The 27,965-nt window shown below is 37.1% G+C and overlaps 1 protein-coding gene across 1 annotated transcript in view; it reads left to right on the forward strand.

Moving 5' to 3' along the window:
• The first annotated feature begins 2,711 nt into the window (after positions 1-2,711).
• The window catches only part of ACTR10 (actin related protein 10), a 36,470-nt gene continuing 11,216 nt past the window's right edge, over positions 2,712-27,965 (forward strand). Inside the window, exons 1-10 of the mRNA XM_036736114.1 lie at positions 2,712-2,895; positions 6,028-6,100; positions 7,574-7,656; positions 9,743-9,851; positions 14,655-14,762; positions 15,791-15,858; positions 16,165-16,244; positions 16,888-16,923; positions 19,161-19,240; positions 19,327-19,400. Of these exons, the coding sequence (XP_036592009.1) occupies positions 2,819-2,895; positions 6,028-6,100; positions 7,574-7,656; positions 9,743-9,851; positions 14,655-14,762; positions 15,791-15,858; positions 16,165-16,244; positions 16,888-16,923; positions 19,161-19,240; positions 19,327-19,400 (788 nt within the window). The 5' untranslated portion in view covers positions 2,712-2,818. The remainder of the gene's footprint in view (positions 2,896-6,027; positions 6,101-7,573; positions 7,657-9,742; positions 9,852-14,654; positions 14,763-15,790; positions 15,859-16,164; positions 16,245-16,887; positions 16,924-19,160; positions 19,241-19,326; positions 19,401-27,965) is intronic.

The raw sequence follows: 27,965 nt of genomic DNA on the forward strand, positions 1-27,965 counted from the left end.
TTATACAACTCCTATAAGGGACCAGGATGCTTTTACTGTTATTCCTACTCCTCTACGTCCAGAGTGAAGAAATTAAATGAATTTTGTATCATTTTTATAATTTATTCTATTCTGTAATTAATCTTCATTCTGTATTACTACCTCATTTCGTGTGATTGCTCAAGCCATATTTCTTTATCTCTTTGCCTATGAGCTAAGTTTAGAAGTTCAGTTCTCTACCTAATCACTATTCTATTCTTGCCTCAAGGAAATCTTATCCTTGAAGGATACAGGTGAACACCAGAGAGTCTGGTCTAGTATCTTTACACCAACAAGCTATCCTTCAAGAATGTCTTGTCCGTTATCCAAAAAAGTCTGGTTCACTATCACTAACCTTGCAGGTGGATTCAAATAATGAACATTTCTTAGTCACAGGAGAAAAGGAGCGAGTTGTTGCTAGCCTGTCATTCCCAATTTCCAATCAATCCCGTCGCCCTCCCCCATGATGCTACCAGACCTGTAACCAATTGCATTGTTTTCTCCACCTAACCAACTCTGTTCCTTCTCTTGTACTTCCCAAAACTATATGAAGGTTAGGAAGGTCTACCTCAGGGTCTTTGGTCATTGAGGTCACTGCCCCCAATTTATTGATTGCTGCTAGCCTAATAAATTGATCGTGCTCAGACCATTGTCTCTAAGTTTACCTTTATTTTCAAATGTAACAAGAGTTGGTGTATATGGAGGAGATGAAATCAAATGTACCAGATACAGACAAAGTAAAGTGACAGCAGGGCTATTTTGCCTGGAAGCTAACTGGGGGGGGAAATGTAATATTGTCTAGCTTTATATATTTTCTATGTTTTCCATACCTATTACGAGAAAAAGAGGAAAACTGATATAGTTGCTTTGACAAAAACTGAAGGACTAGGGCAAAGAAAAGGCCTGAGCAAAAGACTTCTGTAGGCTCAGAGTATAACAGTGGAATGTGCATCAAATTAGTTAGATTAAGATCATTACTAACCTTAAGGCTACAGGACAAGAGAGTGTATATTTTTTTAAAATGTGGTAAAATGGAATTGACAAATGAGTTATACCTACCCACACAGAGCCCCTAAAAGTGTTGGATGATATACATTTTCAGAAACAGTCAATGCATAGATTTGGTTTTCCTACCCGTGTTTATTTGTGACAAGGAAGGAATTTGGGGGGGGGAGGGAATATTGGGAGAAGAGAGCTCGTGATAATGATGGGGGGGGGGAGTGTCATTGAAGTTGTTTGTTGTTGTTGTTTTAAATACACAGAAGAGAAGCGAAAGAAATTCAAAGGCAGACCCAGACAAACAGCATAGCTTCGAAACTAATATGTTGCACAAAGGCCAGCCCTCAGATTCACGCCCCACATGTGTAGCAGCCACACCGGCTTCTCTCGCTCTGGGCTGGTTCACTCGCACCAATCTACTCTTACGCTGAGGACTTCCCTGGATGAAGAGAGCTAGTCACTCACCTACAACTCAAATTCTCTTTCAAGTTTCTAATAGTAACTGATAGAGGGAATACATTCCTACTATTAAACTTTATTGTTCCTGAGTCCCTGTTTACACAAAATCAGTCACCATGATATCATGGATTCAAAACAAAACATTTACTTAATAATAACGTGAGATTATGAATATGCATAACATTAATAAATAAAAGGCAAAAGCAAGAGTAATTAAAACGTTTGCCCATAAGTCTGCGTCCTACTCTGCTATCAAAAGCACACAGCGGATGTGAGGAAAATTGGGGACACACTCCCTGAAGCCTAGCAGGGAGGCCCATGAGCAGGAAAACCCATTGGGAGCAACTCAAGACTCTGAATAGCAGGCCCTGACGTCTTAGGTGTCTTTAGGGAACAATCTGCACCGAACCGAGTAAAGCCCTTCCTTTGCTATTTATTTTCTTTCTGGGAGCAAAGCCGTTTCCTCCGCTACTCTCGGGCCACCGAAAGAATGACAAACTTTTAGCACAGTCACAGTTGCCGGATGCTGAGAAAGTGCGCTCTTTCTGGGATAAGTAATTCTCTTAAACTAGAGAACTTCCAAGCTCTTCCGATCTACTCTGGAACTCAGGAGTTTCTCCTTCTCGAGCCGTAAACGGTGATAGCGGGCACCTATAAATGTCGGACTATGTAAAATCTTACGTATGTAAATATAAAACATATATAAATTTTATAGCCCATATGTATATACATGCACATATACACTGTGTATATATACATATAAGTACACATATATACATATGTGCGCACATATACATAAATAGACGGACAGATAAGATACTTGGCCGTATGCTTCCTTTATAGATGATTTCCATCATCAAGTATGCTGGATTTCTTTCTTTTCCCTAAGTCACACAAGGGCTGTAAAAGCTGTTTGACCCGGCCTCGAAATTCCCATATCCCACCAGACCCAAATGCCGGGTCTCCCGGGAGCTTCCCCCGAAGAAGAAAGACTCCCAGACTCAGCCTCCCGAGCCAGGTAGCTCCCCGCGGCATTGCCTGATTGATTTTGACACTCCAGATTTGGAAATTAGCAGCCGCTGCCTACAGGCACTTGTATAGACGTCCTGCTGCCGGGCCCGCATCCCGCGGCGGATCATGAAATAAGAGAGCGAAAGGCCCGGGCCATTCGAATTTTTCCTGCGTCGGTGATCGGGAAGGCCCCGGAATGACGCAATCTCCCTGCGCCAGAGACAGCAGAAGGCCCTCCCCTCTTTGCTTCTAGCCTTCTCAGTGGCCGCCATTGTCCTTTACGGGGAGTATCCCCTTCTTGGGCCCTTGGTCCTGGGTCTGTCCCGCAGTCATGCCGCTCTACGAGGGTCTGGGGAGCGGAGGGGAGAAGACGGCGGTGGTGATCGACCTGGGTGAAGCCTTCACCAAGTGAGTCGGGTGGGAGCCGCCACTTTGATCTCATAGTCCGCGGGCGACCCGGCTTCTCCCAGGGATCTCCGCACCCCTCCGAGGATGGGGGCCTTTGGAGGACGGGGCAGGAGGACCCAGGCATAGTTCGCAAGGGTGTCGAGAAAACGAATTCGCACCTACCCCGTTTTGGCCTAATTGGTTCCTTTAGAGTCATTTGGAAGGGGGATGACAAAACTGATAATTCAGTAATCATTTATTAAGCGCCTACTGTGTGCAAGGCACTGGCTAAGTGCTGGGGTTACAAAAAGAGACAAAAGACCCTGCCTTCAAGGAGTTTACAATCTAATGAGGGCGACAACATTCAAACAAACATATACAAAGCAAGCTACATACAACATAAACAGGAAATAATTAACAGAGGGAAGGAAAGCCACTTCCACTGGCCAAGTTTTTGTTTGTTTATTTAGGAAAGAAACTGAATTGAAATGCTAGATGATGATGATGCTCATCAAAATACTTACTTTTTAGTTAATTTTTATTCCGAACTTTAAACACCCCAAAATAAATATTTCCATGTACCAGGTAGAACAGAAGAGGGCTGTAAGTGAAACTGCAGTTCTCCATCGTGTTCAACCTACTTTTCTTGTTTAGGTATATAAGTACAACCTGTGGCTTTCAAAGCTAACCTGCTTGCCTTTGTTTCCGCCTTTTCTCCATTCTCGTCTCAGCGTTGCTTTAAAAAGGATGCGTTGATGATATCGATTGCTTTTTTGCATACTAAGCAACCCGTCTTGGGGAGAAAAAGAAAGCCCTGTTATCAAATATTCATGCTCTGCCTGTGCTAGATGCCGAGGATACAACTAGATATAAGGTTCAGTTCCTTCCTGCTAGGTTGACTTCAGTGTCCATGAAGGCAAACATCTTGTCATTATTTCTCTGTCTTCCTCAGCTATGTCATTTAATAGAGGATTTTTGAGGAAAATTAATGGTATGCATATTAAAAATGGGGGGGAGGTATGGAGAGACAACTGTTAGACAGCTTGAAGCCCATGATCATGAGGTGACAGATCCAACTCTGGATCTGTGATCTTATGTCTAAAGAAACTAGAAGTGAGAATAAATTCCTAAAATGCTTAAGCTCAAAGAGACCTTAGAAATAATCTAGTCTAAGTCCTTCATTTTATAGATTAGGTGACTGAGACCCAGAGATGGGAAGTGTTTTGCATTTAGTAGTTTGAGTTGGAATTCTAGTCTAACCAAATCCTCCCGTCTCCTAGTATAGTGTTTCCACTTTACCATGCTGCTTAGGAATAAGGGAGTATTTTCTTGTACATTTTTGAATTCTCCACAGCTCCTAATATAGTAGTGTAAGTTAATTAAATAGCTCTCCAATGAACAGTGAAAGTGACTGTTGAGAATGATGATCTTTATTTCTATGGAAAGTGGAGAAGAGAGCTAGCTAGAAGCAGTAGCAATACCACCATCCCCAATGGCAGTGACCCTATGGAAAGGATGTACTGAAGAAATGTTAAGAAGAATCAGCAGGAGATCATTGTGCACACAGCATTGTTGTAATGATGATCAGCAGTGAAAGACTTGGGTACTCTGATCGATACAGTGACCTAAGACAATTCCAAAGGACCCATGATGCAAAAATGCTATCCACCGCCAGAGAGAAAACTGATGAACTCTGAGTGCAAATTGAATATTTTTCTTACTTTCTTTATCTTTCTTGCTTTCTTAAAAAATATAGCTAATATGGAAATATGTTTTGCATGATTTTACATGTATATGCAATCGATATCATATTGCTTACCTTTCCCAGTGAGTGTGAGGGGAGAGGAAGGAAGGGAAAGAATTTGGAATTCAGAATTTAAAAAGAAAAGAATGTTAAAAATAAATAATAAATTATTGAAGAAGGAAAAAATTGGCAGGACTTAATAATTGCCATAATATATGAAATAAATATAGACAAGAAAGTAATTGAAGATCTAAATTGCATGCTTCCAGGATTTTTGGAGCATACTAGTGCTGCTATGGGTGATGGGAATATAAGGAAGATGGGAATGGCTGGTGGATGGGGTGATAGGGTTTAATTTTAGGTGGCAGTGATAAATCCAACCAGAGGCCATAGCCAAAAATATTGGTCAGGGAAAGAGTTGAATTTAAGGTTTAAATAAAAGTTCAGGATGTTGTCTGGAAGCAGCATGGTTTAGTAGAAGTAAGAGTGTATTAGGAGACTTAAAAGTGTTTTGTCTTGACCTTTCTGTTCTGTTATCAAATCATAGAGTCTCATGTGGTTATTTGCATTCCTATATTTTCTTTATTTTTACATTGTAAGCTCCTTGAAGGCAAGTACTTAGTCTTATTTTATCTCTGTATCCCCTGCACCTAGCACAGCATCATGTATAAAATGTGTTTAGGTACTATTTAAACTGAAATCCCTAATTTTAGTTGTCAGTATCTCTGAGCTTCAATGTTGTCATCTATAAGGTAGAGATAATACCTGATTAGCCTACTGTTGTCGTCCAACACTTAATTAAAAATAAAATTAAAGTGCTTGTATTTTCTTTGGAAGTTGATCAGTAGAGAGTATTGTACAATAAGCAAAGGAAGTGAATCCAACATAGTTTAATTTCTGCTCTACCAATTTGAGTAATTAATAATAATAGTTGACTTTTACATATTTCTTTAAGATTTGCAGAGCATATTAAATATATTATCTCATTTTAATCACACTGTTGTCATTAGTTTGACAAATTGATGAGACAAAGAGAATAAACATTTTCGTCACTTTCATAAATGAAGAAACTGAGGCTCAGGTTAAGTGATTTAGAAAGAGGATTAAAGTTATTCTCAGAAAAGTTAAGTGACTTGTCCAAGATCACACCTTCTGGTAATAACAATGTGGATTCAAATCCTGGTCTTCCTGATTTTAAGTAGTAAGTAAAAGGTTTTACCTTATCCAAAGCTTTGATTTCTTGCTTCTTTGAAATTATCAGAGGAATCCTATTTATAGATGTCAGGGAATATTGTTGATTTACATTGCTATACTGATTGTCATCCACTTCTTTTTGGGAAACAAGAAAATTAACTTGATCAGTGTATAAAAATAATGTTTGAAAATATTTTGAATTTTTGATTTTTCAGGTGTGGATTTGCAGGAGAAACTGGCCCAAGATGTATAATCCCTAGTGTAATCAAGAAAGCTGGAGTGTCCAAGGTACTTTAAACAACTATGTAAAATAAATATTTTATTGTAAAATATTTTAGATTATGGCTTCAGAAAATAACAAGTGGGCTAAATTTTTTTTTTTTGCACTACTTGATAGACAAATTTTGAAGAAAAATTTTATGGTTACATTTAGTACTCTTCAACTTTTGATAAATGCTCCCTTTCATAAGCCACATGGCTTATCACGATTACTTAATAGTAGAATACTGTTGTAATAATCTGGCTAGCAGCTGCTGTGAAACCAACAACAACCAGCTCACAGAACGCTGTAAGCCCAGGTTCTTTTGATCTGCTTTACTAGGGTACACAATCTTACTTTAATCCAGCATACAAATATCATTCACTTAGTTCAGGGGAAAAAGCTAGCACCCTGAACTTCAGAGCAAATAGAAACAAATTACAAACATCAACAGACAGACCTTGTCTGATTCAAATCCCAATTCATAGTTCCCAGAGTTTAACCAAGTCCAAACATCTGGGCAAGCTGGAGGGCTCTTAACTACAGCTGCCCAGAGTCTCTACATCAATGTACCACCAAGAGTGAGAGCCCTAAGCAAATACCTCTGTCTTCCCTTTTTATGCACTCTTTAGCCGTCATCAAACGTCAACTGAGCCACCAGAATTTAAGCTCTTACTGTTGGCTCTGGAGTTAGCACCTCCCCCTAGGATCTTGAGGGCTTCATGCCCACATCGACTTAGCATCTAATAGCTCGGGGTTTTGGGCCTACTTGGGAGCAAAGATATAATCAGACCTCCCTTCATTGGCCCCACCTGGAGCCCCACCTTAGTTACCAATTCACACCCACATAGGCTTCGCACCTAGTAAGACTCAATCAAAGACACTTAATTAATCATTTTTAAACTGTAAGAAAGTCCCAACCTAACTGAGATTGCAAATACAAAGTAGATAACCAAGAATTTTGTAGCACAGGTTTTTCTTTTTTAATCTGGGAAAGGTTATCACTCTTGTCAAATAAATTTCCATGGTATTTTCTTTTCCCATGTGAAAAAAATATATGATTTTGATAACTTTTCAAAAATCATATAGCAATTTCTTAAGTTTCTAGCGATTCTCACATAAGCTAAAAATGTAATATGTATTTGTAGTAACATATATAAAAATGGAATCCTATAGAATAATTTTTCAAGTCGTGGGAAGCTCACTTGCTTTATAATGTTACTGTGGTATAGAAGAAATCCTGCTGACTAGTAACTAGCTGACCACTTTAACCCTGGTACTGTTCTAAATTCTATGACTTTTCACTTTTGACTCACAAAATAATGAAGTACCTAATAAAATTGTTACATTGTCTTTCAACACCAGGTAATCATATTTGTTAACAAAGAATACATTAAACTTTAGCTAACAATTTCATGATTAAGAAAAAGTATCTTTCAAATTTATAAAACAGATTATTTTGAACTATAGATAAGCTACTAATAACATTTTAATCTTTTCAGTCTATTAAAGTTGTTCAGTATAATATTAATACGGAAGAATTGTATGCCTACCTAAAGGAATTCATCCACACATTGTATTTCAGGTAAGAGGTGCCTTTTTTCTTTTGTTAGCAGCTTTTGTGATCAGATATCTTTTTTTTTAAATCTATGAACATAATATCTGTCAGTAATATTTGGTTGCTTTGTGTCACATTCACAGGTTTTAATGTAAAATTTACCCTCCTAATATCCATTTCTATTTCCCCAGTTTCAGTCTTTCTAACGGATTAGGGACTATAGCCAATTGGAAATTATAGTGGCATATAGGTAAAAAGGATTGCCAAGTAGGATGGAAGGTACAAAGGAGCTCTCTTTTTCTCAGAGGACTTGAGGATGCAGATATCTTAGACTTGTGGATGACTGTTTTGCTTGAAGAATGGACTAATGAACTGATTTGTAAACAATCCTGTTTCTACATTGAAGTTTGAAAATATTTACATAGAGAAATCACAAATACATGTGATAAAGTAGATATACTAAACATATCTTTGCATATAATAAGGCAATAATATAATAACTAATACAAGGAACATAAGGAAAAGATACAGACCTAAATGGAGACTTAATAATGACATCTTGAATAGTGAGTATGTCAAAGAATAAATCATAACAACTATTAATTATGTATAACAGTGAGCCCATTTTGAAGCTACAGCAGTCCTCAGCAGCTATATCTTTTAATCTCTACTTTATATTTCCTCTTCTGTAAAATAAGGTGGTCAAACTCAGGGATCCCAGAAGTCTCTTCTAGGTTCTAAATCTATGATTGCCAATATGTTAAATAAAACAAAAAGAGGGAGGATTAATGATCTGAGTAAGCAACTTTTTTAAAACTAGAAAATAACTAAACCCACAATCATCATAAGAGAGAAAATTTTAAAAATTAAAGAATAGGTAAAATGGAAAACAAAATAATATAGAATTAATAAACAGAATTGGAAAGTTCTTTCTTTAAAAAGACTAACAAAATTGATAAGCCTTGAGCTAAGTTAATCAAATGAGAAGCAAAGCAAATCATTAAAATAAAAAAATGAGCAAGGCAAAATTACAACAGAGAAGAAATAAAATGAATTAACTGAACTTATTATACACAATTACATGCTGGAAAATCAAAAACTTAAAAGAAATGGATGATTATTTCAGAAATATAAAATATCTAAATTAAAAGAACATGACATAGATACCTTAATCCACTCTTAAGAAATGAAATTATTTAAACCACAAAGTATCTACTAAAGGGGAAGGGGAAGTAACCTTGGTCCAGCCAGATTTTACACACACACACACACACACACACACACACACACACCCCTACATGCACGGCATGCATCTATTAATAAAATACTTGGTGTCCCTACCTGAGGATGCAAAAATGTTCTTTCTGTCTATCTCCATATATGTGTGTGTGGGTGTATGTCTGTAAAGTCATACAATTTAAAAGTATACAGAGAACACTCTCTCCACATATATAGATGGATATGTATGCGTGTGTGTGTATACGCACACACAAAGCACAATACTCATAGAAGCAAAGTAGGTGCCCATCTCTTGGGGAATGGCAAAACAAAATGTCTTACGTGAAGATAATGGAATATTATTGCACTGTAAGAAATTACAGATATGAGAAACTCAGAGGATTCAGAGGTAGTTGGGAATACTTATGTACTGATACAGAGCAAAATGAGCAGAATCAGTCAAAATAGACTTAATAGCTCCATCAGGGTAAAGAGAAAGAAAAAGAAAATGGAATTGTACACTAATTATGAAGATCAGACATTACCCTGGAGAAGAGTTAAGAAAATGGGCCTTTCTCTCTTCATGATAGAGTAGGGGAACTATGGCTGTGGAAAATTGAAGTCCTTTGATGCACAAAGGTACTGTTGTGGGGACTTGCCTTTCTTCCCTTAGCTCTTTTGTATGTTGCTTTTGTTTGCTATTATATTGAAACACAAATGTAATCACAAGGTTTTTTCAGGTGTTCTGAGCTTCTGTGTGACTACCTTGAGGTGCTGTTTTAGTTATAAACTGTCTTAAAAATTAGTGGTGTCATTTCTTAATAAAGAAGAAAATCTCAAAATACCACTTTTTCTATGCATTTTTGTAATCTTTTAAAAATTCAATATTTTTCAGGCATCTCTTAGTGAATCCCAGAGACCGCCGAGTTGTGGTTATTGAATCTGTACTGTGTCCCTCCCACTTCAGAGAAACACTTACCCGTGTTCTTTTCAAATATTTCGAGGTATGTACATTTTCATTGAATACCTAGATTATTTTGAGGTAGTATTCTGAAAGAGGAAAAGTTGAGGATTTTGGTGAGTTTTTTTCCACTACTTGCAGTGTTGCACTGATTTTTTTTAATGTATACATTGAATAATGTATTCAGAAAGTGAGATCTTTTGGTAGGATAGGTGACAGAGATGAACTGAAGTTCACTTCAGAAACAAATACTTATGTTGCTTAAAAAAAAAAGATTACCTTAGGATTTCTTCAGTCACCTGTTTTAGATCAACACTATAAAATTTGGAATACTAACAGATTTTTTTTGATTTAGCTAGTTTTTATTGTCCTACTTCAAAAATGCTTTCAAATTCAAAAGGAACATTTAGCAATTTGGAGTTTTTTAGTGACTTTCTTTTAAGCCTTTTTATCACCTGTTGATGCTTTCTATTCTAATTCTTCTAATTTCTTACTTCAGTATTTCAAGATTTCAAAGGGTATGGTTACTCCCTCTACTAGGGCAATCCCCTCCTCAGTTTTCAGGAATTACTGTGGCTGAAAAAACTAATGACCACAATTGTGGCTCCTTGTCTAGTGATGAACATGCATGTTTTGGTGGGTTTTTTAAGCCCTCTCTTAGGGAAGATTGAACATTTGAACCAGATTTACCTTGAAGATCTTCATCTGCCCATTATTTTTTAAATTTCTTGGTTAGTAGGCAAAATTCTTTTAGTTTGATATTATAGAAGCATTTTTCAGCTTTAATGTCACTTTAGAAATTATGTGGATACGTGGATAACCTGCCTAATAATGTTAATTAATTCTGTGAAAATATAATGAAACAACATTACAGGGACTAGTTAGTTCTATAATGAATTCTAAATAGCATTGCAGTAGGCTTCATGACTTTATTGCATGGATTTGGTTATAATATATTAATGATTTTAGGACAAACTTATGCCTAATATACCTATATGTAAAGCTTTAAACAAACCTAGGAAGGTAGCTTAGTAAATAGAGAACTAGACCTGGAGTCAGGAAGACCTGAGTTCAAATTCAGCTTCATATACTTATTATCTGTGTGACCCTGGGCACCTGATTTAACTTATCTGCCTCAGTTTCCTCATCTGTAAAATGGGGATAATAATAGCACCTGTCTCATAGGGTTGTTGTGAGTATCAAATGACATATTTACTTAGCACAGTGCCTGACACATAGTAGGCATTATATAAATACTTGTTCCCTTCCTTTTACATGAAATGTTTTTTGAAACCCCAATAAAACAGAATTAGAACCACCAGTGAAACCAGTTAACATTGATTTTTAGGTTAATTCCCTCAAAATATAAGTTTGTAGGTAGAGAGAATATTTTTGCATCAGCAAGTAGAAATATCAAGTATTTTATTATTAGAAACATTTATAAAATGACCTGACTATTCTACCAACTGGCTTTTTTTTCCACACAGAGAAATTTTTTGTTGAGATACCAAAAGCTATAAATCTTGCTAATTAATCAGATTAGCAAGCAGAAGGCTAGTACTACTTGAGATAATACAGTTAAAATTTCATTGGGTTGTCTTTCTTCATAGACTCTCCTGATAGATTAATTCAGGGCACAATTTTCTTGTATCATTGCAGCATATTGTTCCTCAATTAAAAGTAGAAAAGGGTATCGATCTTAGTTCTTCCCTTTTGTAAGGAGATTATGATATTACTACTTCAATCTCTTCTAGAAAGGACATATTCTTTTTAAGGAACAAAAAATACATGAAGTTTTTTTTAACACATAATTAGTTAGAACCTTTTCATTGTTTACATTTTTAAGCCAGGCTTTCAGGATTTTTCCAAAAGGAAAAAAAAATTTAATCCACATGAATCATCCTATATCTGAAGAAAATAAACTATTCCACCTGAACTGTTAGAAACCTGTAAGCCACAATTATAGTTTCTTAGCTCTTCACCTGTTAAAGTTTTAAAGAGTTTTATTGCATATCACATTCCTATCTAGGTAAGAGAACATAGCCAGTAATTGTTTGTCGGCCATACATTCTATACTTAGAAAGTACCATCCTTTTTTTTCCCCACGCAACAAATCTTGAGCTGATCTTTGTAGCTCTAGTTAGTATGATTAAAACATGCTGGGGAAAAGTGCTGTTACCCGCCCCCCTCCCCCAATTTTAATGTATAAACTTTAGTCTCACAAAAACCAAGGATTTAAGTAATTTGATGTGTCAATTTTATTTTTAACTGCAATGTGATCTTTCAAAATACAGTTTCTATTACAAATTATGAATGATGTTTAGTTGTTCCTTCACAATTTTGAGAAGATTTAAAGTGAAAAAGAATATCTGAGAAATGAATTTGGCTTTTTTTTCTTAAATTTGGGGTCCTTTTCAAGAAATTACTGAATTTTAGAGTTGAAAGGGACTTCAGCAGCCATATAGTTCAATCATAAAATGAACTGACTTAGCCTTTTTCATTTAGCCTCTCTTTACCTTCCCCTAGTCCACTTCCATAATTCTGTTCAATTCAGCAAGGCATTCTGCTAAAGCAAATTCAGAAACAAAACAGTCCGTACCTTCAAGTAGCTTACATTCTACTGGGGGATAGAACACATACACAGGTAGATAAATTTAAGATGACATAAGTAATCTCTAGATCATTCAGAACTAGAGGGGTCGGAAAAGGGTTTGCATAAGAGGCTGCAACCATAGTAATGCTTTGGGCATTCCAAGAAGTGGAGGTGAAGAGAAAGTGTATTCCAGACATGAGGGGACAACTTAGGTAGAGACCTAGAGGCAGGAGATGGATTGTCTAGAACATAGAGAGGATAAGGGAGAATAATATTAAATTATTTAATGTAGAGTTCTTATTTAAAATGTCGGTGTTTCCCCGATTGAGAAATGTTCAAAGGATGTAAACAGGCAGTTTTTCGATGAAGAAATCAAAACTACATATAGTCATATAAAAATGCTCTAAGTCATTATTGATTAGAGAAATGCAGATTAAAACAACTTTGACATATCTCATACCTATCAAATTGGCTAAAATGATAGAAGGTGAAAATGACAAATGTTGGAAGGGATGTGGAGAAATTAGGACATTAATATGTTGTTCATGGTACCTGTGGACAGATCCAAGCATTTGGAGAGCAATTTAGAATTATGCCCAAAGAATTATAAAACTATGTATACCCACTGACCCAACAAGCAATACCACTATTATTTCCCAAGGTGATCAGGGAAAAAGGAACAGAACCTTTATGTTCTGAAGTATTTCTAGCAATTCTCTTTATGGTGGCAAAGAGCTGGAAATGGAGGGGGTGCCTATCAACTGGGGACTAGATAAGCAGGTTGTGGTATGTGATGGTGATGGAACACCACCATGCTGTAAGAAGTGATGAGCTGGCTGATTTTAGAAAAACATGGAAAGACTTGCATGAAATAATGAAAAGTGAAACAAGCAGAACCCAGAGAATATTATGCATTGTAACAGGAGTGTCATTCAAAGACTAATTGCCAACAACCAAGGTATTTTGAGTATTACAAATACTCAAATCAACTACAGAGGACCTATGAAAGAAGCTGCTATGCACTTCCAGAGAAAGAACTGATAAATGCTATGCATAGTGTGGTTTTACATATACTTATTTTTTTTAATTGGTATAAGAGAAGTTCACAGTTTTTTGTGTAATCCTTTTCCTTTTTCTTTATATTTTGAAATGTGTTTTTTTGTTGTTGATATTTTAAATTCACAATAAAAAGAAATTTTTTTTTAAATATTAAATAATTCTGGAAAGACAAGTAGGAGGATTTTAAATGTCCCTTCTCATATACATCTCCCTGCTTCTGCATTCCATCTCCCTTCCTAAAAAGAGAGAGAATAAATTAAAATTCTTTTTAATTATTACTCATTAGGTAAGAACCTAGAGGTCAGGAAAAGTTATTTTCCTTCTTTATAATAGCCCTTTTTTGGAGCAGCTAGGTGGCGCAGTGAGTAGAGCACCAGCCCTGGAGTCAGGAGGATCTGAGTTCAAATGCAGCCTCAGACACTTGACACACTGACTAGCTGTGTGACCTTGGGCAAGTCATTTAACCCCAATTGCCCTGCCAAAAAGCAAAAATTAAAAAATATATATAATAGCCCTTTTTTGAACCCTCAAGAAATGTAAATGAATTAATCAAGCAAGCATAAAACTTTATTATTATAAATATAATTGGTAAGAATCATAATTCATTTTTACTTCATTTTCACTTCTGAATTTTCTCTCTCCCCTACCCATGGAGAAGGCAAGAAAAACAGCCCATTACAAAAATACACAGTCATACAAAACAAATTCCTTCATTAGCCATGTCCAAAAAAAAAAAGAAAAGCAAATTTGCTTTAATCCACACTCTGATTAAATTAGCTCACTATCTGGAGACAAACAACATGTTTCATAATAAGTCGTTTTGAATTGTGGTTGGCCATTGTGTTGATCAGAGTTATTATGTCTTTCAGAGTTGATTATCTTTACAATATTGTTATGATTGTATAAATTGTTCTCCTGGTTCTGTTCACTTTACTTTCTTTCAGTTCATATAAGCCTTCCCAGATTCTTCTTAAACTATCATTTCTTACAGCACAATAGCATTCCATCACATTCATATATGATAATTTATTCAGCCATTCCCCAGTTGATGGGCATCCCCTCAGTTCCCAATTCTTTGCCACTTGGTATAAATTGCAGTAAAAAATAGTTCATTATCAAATACATCATTTGATATGGAAAGGAACCTCCTCATATTGAAACTCAATCTGGGTTTTTGGGTTTTTCTTTCTTTAGGTTCCATCTGTATTGCTTGCTCCCAGTCATCTGATGTCTCTTCTTACACTTGGGATTAATTCTGCCATGGTATTAGACTGCGGATATAGGGAAAGCATGGTGTTACCGGTATCTTTTGCCATCAGTAAACTCAAGGACAGATTCACTGGGCGAAAATGCTATTTATTAATATGTTTTTAACTAATTGTAATTGTTTGCTACAGCTGCTTCTCACTGTATAGTTACCTTGTGGATATTTAATAATACAGGGAAATATAACAACATTGACTGCTGAGTTCACAGGACATTTGATTTACTAGAGAGAGATCTCTATTAGGAAAAGAGTACAGATATCATTTGTTCATAAGATCATTAATTCTAAGCTGGAAGAGACATTAGAGATTATCTTACAATTCTTGTAGCTTGAAGGATGTAATTGATGTATTTTAAGTTTTACAAATGCAAAAGGATGTTTAAAGATGGTGAAGCATACATTTTCTTTAGGCCTACAGGCTTCTTGAGAAGCAAAGAAGAGGAAGGATTTACCTTCTTGACATTGTTCATTCATTCCACTAGCATTGAACACCTGCTATGGAAAGACAGTATGCCTGGGGCAGTTTGGGATGCAAAGAAGAGAAAGTTGGTCCTTGTGATCATGAATTTTACAACAGGGAAAACATCTAGTCTCAGTAGAATGTGAAAATGCAATAAGAAAGGGCTGACGTGCTATTGGAGGTCAAAAGAGGGAGGGATTTCTTCTAGTTGGAGAAGGATATGCCCTTTTTGAAAAAAATGGTAAACCCGTGGTTTCATCAGTGTAGGGAAATCCAATTATGCCAGCTCCCTCCACTGATATAGCTTAGCAACTATTATGTAACTTAGAATCATAAGGAATGGACTAGGATTCAGAGAACATAAATGCCTTGACTGTGGTCATATAGACAGTGTGTGTTCAAGGTAGGACTTGAAATCATACAGACAGTGTATGTCTAAGGTAGGACTTCCTGACTGGCCCTCTGGCCATGATACTGTTGCTACCTCTCACAAGAATAATAAAAATTTTCAGGCAGATGTTGATTGAGAATCCTGATGAAATATATAGGCAAATCCCAATTTATTTTTGTTATTGTCGTAAGATTTCCTTGACTACTTTATAGATCTATGAAGGAATACCAATTCTGAATTGTTGGGGAGCCCTCCCCCTAGGAGGAAAGGCCATTCACAAGTAAGTTTTCTGGGAAACTGATGTATGTTCTCTGATGACATAAAAACACATGCAGCTGTTCGACATTAATTTATAGAAAGCTCCCTAATATGGAAATCATTTTAATTGTGCTGATCTTCTCCCTTTCTGGTGCTCTTATCTTTATAAACAAGAGGATATTCTAATAAAATGCATAACACATAAAGATATAAAAATGTTTTTTTTACCTCTTTTGCCTCATCTTTTGGTCAAAAGTTATATCAAATTCAGTTTAGGATATTAGGTACAATGTACTTGTATCACTAACTTTATTTTTAAAAACTTCAGGGAGTTGGAAACTCAGCTATTGGAGCAATGTACTGTTGACATAGGTGCAACTAAAGGACAGAGTCTCCCATCAGTAATGAGTAAGAAATGTTTAAATTAAACTAAGCATGTTGAAAATACTTTATGCTTGTTTCTCATATGTATCTCCTTATTATTGTTATCACCGGTAAGGTGAAGGCACTGTTAATTCTGTAGACCTGAGATTATTCATTTGGGACCACGTACTTTTTTTTTTTTAGCATCTTGATAATTGTTTTCGAAGTAATTAGCTTCTTTGTAACACTATGTATTTTATTTTATACATTTTTAAAACATTCTGAGAAGGGGTCCATCAGCTTTACCATACTACCAAAAAGGTACATGACACCTGATCTAGACTGATATGCAATTTCCTTAGTGCCAAGTCGAAATATAAAGTGGATCCTCTGCACCATAATACAAATTGACACTAGAAGTATGAAGAGTCTCTAATAATAATTTACCAAGTATAGCATCACAAAGCAATTTCATCACATGTCTGCTAGGGCACCAGAGCCAACGACTGATGAATTTTAAAAGGTGGCAAGTACAGTTTACTACCAAAATAATAATTTTTTTCTATTTGGTTTCTTTCTCCTTTTTTAAGAGCATTTGCAGTTATACTATTTTATTTGTATAGAAATATAAATATATTTTATTTTTGTCTGTTGTAATTTTTTATTCTAAATATAATTTCTCTTTTAGGCTCAATTCCAGAAGTTATTTTGGAAGACATTAAAGGTAATATTTTATACTGGTTTAAGTTCTGATTTTTTTCATTCCCTCCTAAAATGTTAATTTGGTTTCAGGTTTCATAATGCACATGGGTATATATACCCACTGCATACATGTGTAAATAAATTGATGTGTGTAGTTTCCTAGGGAAAAGATTAATGTATACATTACACACTACCTTTTTTTAAAAAGCCACATATTTATTAAAACTCTAAAATAGGAAGAGTACTTTGCTCCTAATTGTTCTCCTAGATTCATCTATATATTCCATTCCATCCTGCACACATTGCCAAAATAAATTTCCTTAGGTACAGATTTGACCATGCAGTTCCCATATTCAATAAACTCCAGTGTCTTCCCATTGCCTCTAAGATCAAATATAAATTCAGTTAGGGTTTTATAGCCTGAAAACTGGCTCCACCCTTTGTTTCCAGCCTTATTGGACATTACCGTCTCTCCCACAGTTTGCAAATCAGCCAAACTAACCTTCTCTCTGTTCCTCATACGGAGCACTCCATTTTTCTTCACAATGCATTTGTACTGTCCATCTTGCATTCCTGGAATCATGCTACCATTTTAAAATATTTTCTTCTTCCTTTACTGATAGATTTATAGGGGCCTGTGTCAGTAATTCATGGTATTTTATTAAGGAAATTCTACAATTATGTATTTTTTGGAGAACAAATATTTTTATAGAAATAAAGATATGAACTGGACTTGAAATGATGGTTTGTTTTTTAAAGCATTGTATTAATGTTGTTTAGCATTTTAGTATTCTTTTTTCCTTACCTAACATGAATTATATACTGACATTTGATTGGCTCTCTATTCAAGAATCATGGGATTCAGCCCCCAAGTTTGTAGATTCTTACTTTGCTATTGCCAACATACTGAAAATCATTTTAACTTTCAGTTTTATTGATAGTGCATTTTTATCAGAATTTTCCTAGTTTTTTCTCTGCCATTAATTCACCAAAAATGAAAGCTTGTAAAATATTTTTTCTAAATAATTTCTCTTTTGTGTAAAAAATGCCTCGTCATGCTGTGGAAGGGCTCTAGATTCTTGGAGACTGTGCCAGCATATCTCAAGCTTTGTCATGTTCTATCAGGATGGCAAGGCTTCAAGTAGAACATTGCAAAAGATTGCCATCCAAAAGCCAACGTATGTTTTGAAGAGGCCCATCACCTCAAAGTTGGCCACCAGGTGGCAGATTCACTCTGGTTTCTACAACTTAAGAAATAAGTCTATTGTGGTATGGAGGACTTTTGATCTCTGTCAGTGCAGGGAGTATTCAAGTTGATGCAATCACAGATGTTTCAAAGTTTTATAGAAACTTGACATGAACAATGTAAGATACAATAAGACATACTAAATATATGGATAATCATAGAATGATGGGATTTTAGGAATAGATGAGACCTTAATAGATAATCTAATCCAAAATTTTCATTTTACAGGTGAGGAACATAAGGTCATAGATTTAGAGCTGGAAGGGACCTCAGAGGCCATCTAATTCAATCCCCTCATTTTACAGATGAAGAAACTGAGGCCCAGTAAGGTTAAATGACTTACCCAAGGTCTCATAGACAGTAAGGTATCAGAGGTGGGATTTGAACCCAGGTTCTCTGAATCCAGAGCCCACATTCTTGCCACTGTCCCAAAATAGTGAGACCTCTAAAGGTTAAGTAACTTACCCAAAAAAATCACATAGCTACTTAATGGTAGAGCTTTAACTATATTATTGACTCCCAACCATAACACATTGCATACCTATGTGTATCTTATAATTTAAAGGTGGTAGGGATCTTAGAGTTTATTTACTCCAACTCCTTTTATGAAGAAGGAGACAGAGGCCCAGTGAATCTAAACAACTTGCTTAGGTTCATACAGCTAGTAACAGAACTGGAACCCAGTTGTTGGCTCCAAATCCAGTGTCTTTCCAAAACACCTTATTTCTAATTTTCGAAGCATGTGATTCATCTCCAAATATAATCAAAGCCTCTTTTAAAAATCGGGGCCTTTCACTGATAGAACATTATCTGAAACTACCTTCAGATTGTTGTTGGGAGAATAAAAGGATAAATACAAAAGTACTGAAAAGGTGTGAGAGTTAGGTAAATGTGTCAAGCATACTTGTAGAGAGCTCAAGTGAATGATTTACTTGTTTTGTCTATGTATGATTTACCACAAAGCACAAAGCTTATTCACCACTTTTACCACCAAACTGTTCTTTTCTGTTAAGTACGTACTTGTTTTGTGAGTGATCTACAGCGGGGGCTTAAGATGCAGGCAGCAAAGTTCAACATTGATGGCAGTGCTGAGGTGAGCTTGAGGTACCCATTCATTGCTTGTTCAAAGATGAGAAGTCGTAATATCTTTCCTAATGCTTCTGTTGTTTATATTTTTAGCGACCTTCACCACCTCCAGATGTGGACTACCCATTGGATGGAGAGAAGATTTTGCATATAATTGGATCAATCAGGTTGGACATTCTTTTTCTAAGCAGAATAATGAATCAAGCTTAAATTAAATTTTTATTTGCATACTTTTCTATAAGAATTTGATTTATAAGAATTTCAATATTTTTATAATAATTTAGCTTAGTATCAGTCTTTTAACAATACAGTTTTAAGAATCAGAATCTTATAGCAGGAAGCAACCTTAGTTACAACTAGTCCAACTCCCTTATTTTACAGGTGAGAAAATTGAAGGTCTAAGCTAGTCATAGAGGCAGTAGCTAGAAACAGAGCCAGGACTAGAACTTATGTCTTCTGATTCTCAGCCTGGGCACTCCACAGCATACAGAGACCTGTCATTCATGATTAATTTAGTAAACAAATCTATAAGTAGATTTTGGCACTATTAGTAGTCACATCACCTTTATGTGTATCAAACATTTCACCCTCTTATTTATTAAACGTTTATTAAGGGCTTACAATGTGCCAAAGACTGTGTTAAGTCCTGTACATACAAAGACAAAAGTGAAACAGTCGCTGCCTTCAAGGATCCTACATTCTAGTGGGGGAAATAGCATGTGTGTGTTTATATATGTATATACCCAAGATACGTACACAATAAATACCAGATCATTTGGGGAGGGAGCTCTCTAGCAGTTATGGGAATCAGGAAGAGCTTCATGTAGAAGGTGACATTTGAACTGAGCCTTGAAGGAACTGGGGATTCCAAGAAGTGGAGGACACAATAAATAACAGCATGGGGATAGCCGGGGGAAAGGTGAGGAGATAGAGGGTTTCATTTGTTCTGAATAGCAAGTAGTACAACCTAGCTGCATCACAAAATGAATGAAGGGTGGTAATGTATAAGAAGACTGGAAAGGCAGAAAGAGGCCAATTTGCAAAAAGATTTAAATGACAGAGAGGAGTTTATAGTCATTGATCCTAGAAGTAATAGGGAGCCACTGGAGTTTATTGAGTGAGGAGGTGACTTGGTCGGACTTGTACTTTAGGAAAACCACTTTGGTGACTATATGTGAAGGATGGAATGAGACATGGCGAGATGATGAGACCAAGTAGGAGTCTATTGCAATAGTCCAGGTGAAAGCTGATGAAGGGCTGAACTAGGATAGGTTCTGTGTGAGTGGTGAGGAAGAGACATGTGCATGAAATGTTGTGGAGATACAGAAGACAAGATTTGGCAGCTGATTGGATATGTGGGGTGAGTGAGAATGAGGAATTAAGGATAACGGTGAGGTTGTAAAGCTGGGTACCTGGAACAATCCTCACCAGTGATAGGGGAGTTCTAAAGAAGAATGTGTTTGGAGAAAAATGTGTATTCTGTTTTAGTCATGTTGAGTTTGAAATGCCTACAGTAATCCACTTCAAAACGTCCAATAGGAAGTTCATGTTGGGACTATAGTTCAGGAGAAAAACTAGGCTATATTTATAGAGCTAGGAGTCATCTCCATAAAGATGGTAATTGAACACATGTTGCTGATGAGATCGCCAAGTGAGAGAAAAAAAGGACACAACCATAGGATATACCCACAATTAGTGGGCATGACATGGATGATGAACTAGCAAAGCAGACCAAGAAGGGGCGGTCAAACAAGTAGAAATAGAGCTGAGAGAGATCAATGTCATTAAAACCCAGAGAGGAAAGAATATCCAGAAGCAGAGGCTGGTTAACAGCATCACTCACAGTAGAGAATCAAAAAGGGTGAGAATTGAGAAGAGACCATTTAATTTTGCAATCAAGAGATTATTAATAGTTTTGGAAAAAACAATTTAAGTTGAGTGATGCAGTCAGAAGCCAGATTGTAGGTGTTTTAGAAAAGAGTAAGAGGAAAGGAAGTGGAGATATCAGATATATTTATATACATATACATATACATATACATATACATATACATATACATATACATATACATATATATATGGTTTTTTCAAGGAACTTGAATGAGAAAGGAGGAGAGACACAAAAAATAGTTAGGGATAATGGAATTTATTGAGAGTTTTTTTCAGTATAATGGAGACAGAAGGATGTTTGTAGATGGCAGGGAGAAATTGAAGAGAAGGGAGAGGATGAGAATGACAGCGTGGACGGTATTCTTGAGAAGACATTAGGGAATGAGATCAAGGGTGTAAATGAGTGTTGGCCTTGGCAGGAAGAAGGGCTACCTCTTTATTTCAGACTGGAATAAATGAGAAAATATTGAGGGATGACATCAGGAATTATGAGATGAGGAAAGAGAAAGAAGGAGCTCTTTGTGAAGGACTTCAATTTTTTGATGAAGTTGAAGTGAGGACCTTAGTGGGGCAGGGAGGGGATGGTGCTGCTCTGGGAGGCTCAGGGAAAGAAGAGAAGGTTAGAACAGCTATCATAGAGTGGGAAAGAGAATCGATTAAGGGGGAAAAAGGATTCCTTACACAGTGAGGACCCAGTTCAGATTAGATGATATACATTTGTAGTAGGCCCAATTAGCACAGTTTCATAACTTCCACCAGTTCCATTCAGCAGCACGAGTGACTCAAAGGAGGTAGGTAGTGGATGAGCTTACTCTTTATTATTCACTAAATTTATTTTGTGATAGTGGCATGCATCCTTTTTTTAATTTTATATTTCAATAATTCTCTTATGTGCAAAGTTCTATGCTAAACACTGAGGCTATGTAGACAAAAGTAAAACAGTTCCCTGTGGCCAAGGATCTTATATTGTACTGAATAAATACAATGTATATAGTGATGAGTAAATACAAAGTAATTTGAAGAAGGAAAGAGCAATAAAAAATGGGGGTTTCAGTAAAAGCTTTCATAGGAAGCAGTACCCAAGCTATGTCTTTTGAAGTAAGCCAGGGATTGGGACAGATAGAGGTGTGGAGAGATTGCATTCTAGGGAAGAGGAAAAGTCTGGAATGAAGGCTTAGAATTGCAGTGCCTAATGCCCAGAGCTGGTAGGCCATTTTGTCTAGAACAGTGGTTCCCAGAGGGTGGTTCATGAACTCCTTGGGGTCCCTAAGACCCTTAAAGGGGATCCATGAGGTCAAAATTTTTTTGGTATACAAAGACATCTTAATTTCTTTTTTTTTTAAATTGGTTTTTATTTTTAGTTTACAACACACGGTTCTACATAATTTTGAGTTCCAGATTTTCTTCCCTCCCTCCCCGCCTCCCTCCCCAAGATGGCATGGAATCCCATATGACTTCCTCATATAACTTCGCATTGAATTAATTTACACACTAGTCAAGTTGTGGAGAAGAATTATGACCAATACCTTCTAACTCTTTTGGGGTGGTCACCATTCTCTGTTTAAAGAGCTCCCATGATGGGAAGCCCACCATCATTTCATACAGCTCCTTCTATTTTTGAAAAGGTCTAATCAATAGGGAGGCACCTAGGTGGCATAGTGCAGAGACCGCCAGATCTAGAGTCAGGAAGACATCTTACTGAGTTCATATCTGGCCTCAGACACTTCCTACCTGTGTGACCCTGGGCAAGTCTCCCAACCCTGTTTGCCTCAGTTTCCTCATTTTGAGGATGTGGTAGAGAAGGAAATGCTAAACCACTACAGTATCTCTGCCAAGAAAACTCCAAATGGGTCACAAAGAGTCTGACATAACTGAATAATAACAAAAATCAATAGGGAGTTGTTGTTTTTCTGACATCAAGCCTAAATTTGTCTCATGGCATTCCTAATATTGTCCACTGGGGTTGATCAAGATGAACCTAATGCCTTGATAGCTCCTCAGGTGTGAGCAGACAGTTTCATCTCCCATCAGTCTCCTTTTCTCCAGGCTCAACATTCTAGGTTCCTCAAACCAACCTTCCTGTGGCCAGAAGCCAAGGTCTTCCAGGCTCCTGCTTGCCTTTCTCTGGATGCTTTCCATCACATCAGTGTCGATCCTCACATGTTATTGGTGCTTAGCACAATTCTGCAAATATGATCTTTTCATGCTTCTCTTGATTCTTGTGTTTGAAAGTCAAATTTTCTATTCAGCTCTGGTCTTTTCACTGAGAAAGCTTGAAAGTCCTCTATTTTATTGAAAGTCCATATTTTGCCTTGGAGCATGATACTCAGTTTTGCTGGGTAGGTGATTCTAGGTTTTAATCCTAGCTCCATTGACCTCCGGAATATTGTATTCCAAGCCCTTCGATCTCTTAATGTAGAAGCTGCCAGATCTTTGGTTATTCTGATTGTGTTTCCACAATACTCAAATTGTTTCTTTCTGGCTGCTTGCAGTATTTTCTCCTTGATCAGGGAGCTCTGGAATTTGGCGACAATATTCCTAGGAGATTTCTTTTTGGGATCTATTTGAGAAGGCGATCTGTGACTTTGTTAACTTATTCTGTCTGTATGTTTTGGTCTTCTTTGTCGTCAAAGAAAGAATCCAAAGTCTGAGACTGAATCTGGGTTTGTTTTCGCTGCCTGGCCATATTCCCAACCAACTAACTTGACCCTTGAGTTTTTCAGCGGGGTATGACTGCTTGTAGACTAAAGAGTTCTATGTTCCACGTTTGGGGGGATGTGCCAGCTCTGCCACACGAGCATTCCTCCTTCCCCAGGAACCCCCAACCCAGACTGGGCTTAGATCTTCAGCAGGCTGTGCACTCCTGCTCTGATCCACCACTTAATTCCTCCCACCAGGTGGGCCTGGGGCCGGAAGCAACTGCAGCTGTAGCTGCCCCACCTCCGCTGCCCCGGGGGCGGTGGCCGAACCTCGAACTCCTTCCCGCAGCTTTTCCCACTAATCTTCTCTGCTGTCTTTGATGTTTGTGGGTTGAGAAGTCTGGTAACTGCCACAGCTCACTGATTCAGGGCGCTAGGGCCCACTCCGCCCGGCTCCTGGTCTGGTTGGTCCGCGCTGCTCACACTGGGCTCTGCTCCGCTCCCAGCTCCGCATGGGATAGACCTCACCCAGAGACCATCCAGGCTGTCCTGGGCTGGAGCCCTGCTTCCCTCTGCTGTTTTGTGGGTTCTGCAGTTCTAGAATAGGTTCAGAGCCATTTTTTATAGGTTTTTGGAGGGACTCGGCGGGGAGCTCACGCTAGTCCCTGCTTTCCAGCTGCCATCTTGGCTCCACTCCCCCCGCTTAATTTCTAATATAGTAAATATGGATAGATATAAATAACCCTCATAACAAAAGCTCTTAAGAAGATTCTCAAAAATTTTTAAGAATGCAAAGGGATTCTTTACAAAAGAACCTAAAACCTTGAGAACCACCAGTCTAGAACATAAAGAGAATATTATGAAATAAATCTGGAAAGATAGGTTAGAGATGGATTATAAAGGACTTTGAATGCCAAGGTAAGTGACTAGTTTGTATTTTATCCTAGAGGTGATAGAGAGCCTCTGAAGATTTTTGAGCAGGTGAGTAACAAGTCCTGACTTGTGCCTTAGGAAGATTATTTTGTCAGCTGTTTGAAGGATAGAAAGGAATCAGACTGGGAGCAGGGAAACTGTTTGTCAGAGTAGTCCGTATAAGACGTGATGAGAGCCTGAATTCGGGTGGTAGTGTGAATACAGTCAAGGGGATGGATGCAAGAGAGGTTCTAGAGGCAGAATCAATAGGACTTGAAAGCCACTGGATAAGGGCACCAAGGGGTAAAGCAGAGAGTTGAGAGAGGCTTCTAGAGTTGAGGGAGGCTTCTAGGACGGTGATACCCTCTATATAGATGGGGAGATTTAGAAGATGGGACAGTGATGAGTTCTGCTTTAGACATATTTAGTTTGAGATGCCTATGAAATATCCAGGTAGCGATGTCCAAGAAGACACTTCAGAGAGTTCAGGAGAGAGATGGAGCCTGGATATATACATTTGAGAATCATCTGCATAGAACAATCATTGGTCCATGGTAGTGGATCAGTTCAGAGAGAGTGTAGAGAAAAGAGGGGACTCAGAACAGAGTCTTAGGGGGCCCCCACACTTAGGGAACAGGAGATGAATGATAATACGGCAAAGGAAACTGAGAAGGAAGAGAACCGGGAAAGAGCAGTGTCATGGAATTCAAGGAAGAAGAGAATAGCAGGGCATGATCAATAATATGAAAAGCTTGCCGAGATGTCAAGTAAGTTGAAGATTGAGAAGAAGCTTTTGGGTCAGACGTTAAAAAATTGTTGGTAACCTTGGAGAACCAATAGAGAAAGTGATGTGGCAAGTAATTGAGGAGTAGATGGGAGTTAGGGAAACGAAAGCAACAAGTATAAACTTTTTTAGGATTTTGCCTTTGAAAAGATTTCTTGCACACCTGGGTAACTGGATGATAGTTTGAGGAGAGGCAAAGTTTTGGGTTTTTTTAAACAGTATGAGGAAACAGTTATTTTTGTAGAGCCAGTAGATAGGGATAGGTAGGGATTTAAGGTATGACAGATAGAATCTTTTTTGTAATCAGAAAGAAACCTTTATTTTTAATAAGACTACCTACAAAAAGATAATCTCTTCTGAATACGTCTCACCATATAAAACACAAATGCACACGTACATGCATATAACCAAATTAAAGTTTATCACTCCTTCTCCCTCTCTCTCTCTTTTCCTCTTTCCCTCTCTCCCTCTCTCCTTCCCTCTCTCCCTGTCTGTCTCCTCTCCCATCCTCCCCTCTTCCTCTTTCCCCTAGAAGCCACACAGTCTCAAAACCAGAGAAATAGCACTATCATAAAGGAAATTCTTAAGTTACAACTTATAAGCGTACGTTCTTTTCCCTAAGAGGCAGCATGGAGCTGTACTCAGAATCAGAAATATCTAGGTTCAAGTCCCCAACCTTTGACACACTGACTGTGTGACTGTGGGTGAGTTTCTTAATCTCTCAGTGTTCTAGGCAACTCTCTAAGACTTTAAAATGCAGGAGAGTGGGGCAGCTAGGTGGCTCAGTGAGTAGAGCACCGGCCCTGGAGTCAGAAGAACCTGAGTTCAAACGTGGCCTCAGACACTTGACACATTTCCTAGCTGTGTGACATTGGGCAAGTCACTTAAACCCAATTACCCTGCCTTCCCCCCTCAAAAAAATTTTTAAAATATATATATATAGTTTTTAAAAATACAGAAGAGTTACCGAAAAGCATTGGTAGAAGAAATTTCTTCACCAAGAATTCCCTACCCCAAGAAAATCATAGATCCCAACAAAAATTTAAAACCCCAAAACACTATTTCCTATACATAAAGTTTCTAGGAAGAAAAATTTTTAAATAAAATCTGACAAAATTTTTGAATTAAGAGAATGCATTATCCTTTGGCCGCTACTTATTTAATACAGTGTCAGAAATAATCAGTGCTCTACAAACATTTTAAGCATAAGGCATTCAGTCGAACTGATTTATTCTTATAGCACTCAGTGGCTACTAAACTAAAAACCTGGAGCCGGTCAAAAAAAACATTGGAATGTTAAAAATGAATTTGTATAGTTCTTTAAAATATATCAGTATATGCACACATAGCCTAAATCAGACTGTAAAAGATATTTCAGACTTATAGTGCAATATTTTTTCCAACATTCAAAAGGGTCATTTCGCCCATTAAACGTTTCTTCAAATAAAAAAAAATAAAATCCTATACTAAGAAACTTTTAGTCACAGATTGATATAAATGAAGAGTAATATACAGTAGAGGGCTAGTGTTGATTGAAAGACAACTATGCTATCCCCAAGATACACCTCATACAGAGGTTGTACTTGCCTTCCAAGCCTACTATCTGAGGTCCTGTTCCTGGACCAGGTCCCATCTACTAGAGACCTGGTGTAGGGCTCAGTAGTAATAGAGGACTTTTTGACATTGTTTGGTAGCACTATAGAGTAGATACTTCCTATGCCTGTAGCCATAGATCTATAGTGAAGAAACTTTGAAATCCTGAAAGGGGTATAAGCTTGGGCACTGGTCCTTACCCAACTGAGTGATATAACCAACTAATTATAATTTTAAAAGTATAATACTTGTTTCTGAACACAATCTTGTTAATAGTCAACTTTATTCCTCTCCCCCCTATCCATTTTGCCTCTTTAATCTGTGGTTTATACACTTATATACATAGTTACATATTCTCTATTGATTGAGTATTCAGATACAGAATAAGAGAAGAAAACATGCTTTAAAAATTAACTGGACATTTCCATCTAAGCCACACTAGTGCCTTTCCTTCTGCCTGAAGCCATAGGAAATGTATCATAAAAAATATGGGAATAATTATATTAAATGATACAGAGTGAAGAAAAGCAAAGCGACTGCAACTATATAAATGATAAGAGCAGCAGCAGAATCCAGAAAATACAGAGAGAAGTAGGAATTTGGAAAGAGACAAGAGGATAGTTTTAAAGTATTGTAAAGTAACTATCTTTTTAAAGTTATATATACATTTTTAAAAGCCAACTGTAAATAAGAGAAGTCTGTAGTTTCATGTATGCTTATTCTTTGTGTGTTTGAATGTTTTTCTTAATGATTTAGGATAAACTTTTTTTTTTCATTTAACTGAGATTCACTTTTTTACTAGTGAATAGTTAAACTGAGATCTCTTAAAGACCTTAGCTTGAAAAAGCCAAAGACCCTCCCTGCATCCTGGGCCTTCTCCAGTTGTCCTGATCTATATCTGGCCACTGGACCCA

The sequence above is a fragment of the Trichosurus vulpecula genome, chromosome 8 (assembly GCF_011100635.1).
Source record: "Trichosurus vulpecula isolate mTriVul1 chromosome 8, mTriVul1.pri, whole genome shotgun sequence".
NCBI lineage: Eukaryota > Metazoa > Chordata > Mammalia > Diprotodontia > Phalangeridae > Trichosurus > Trichosurus vulpecula.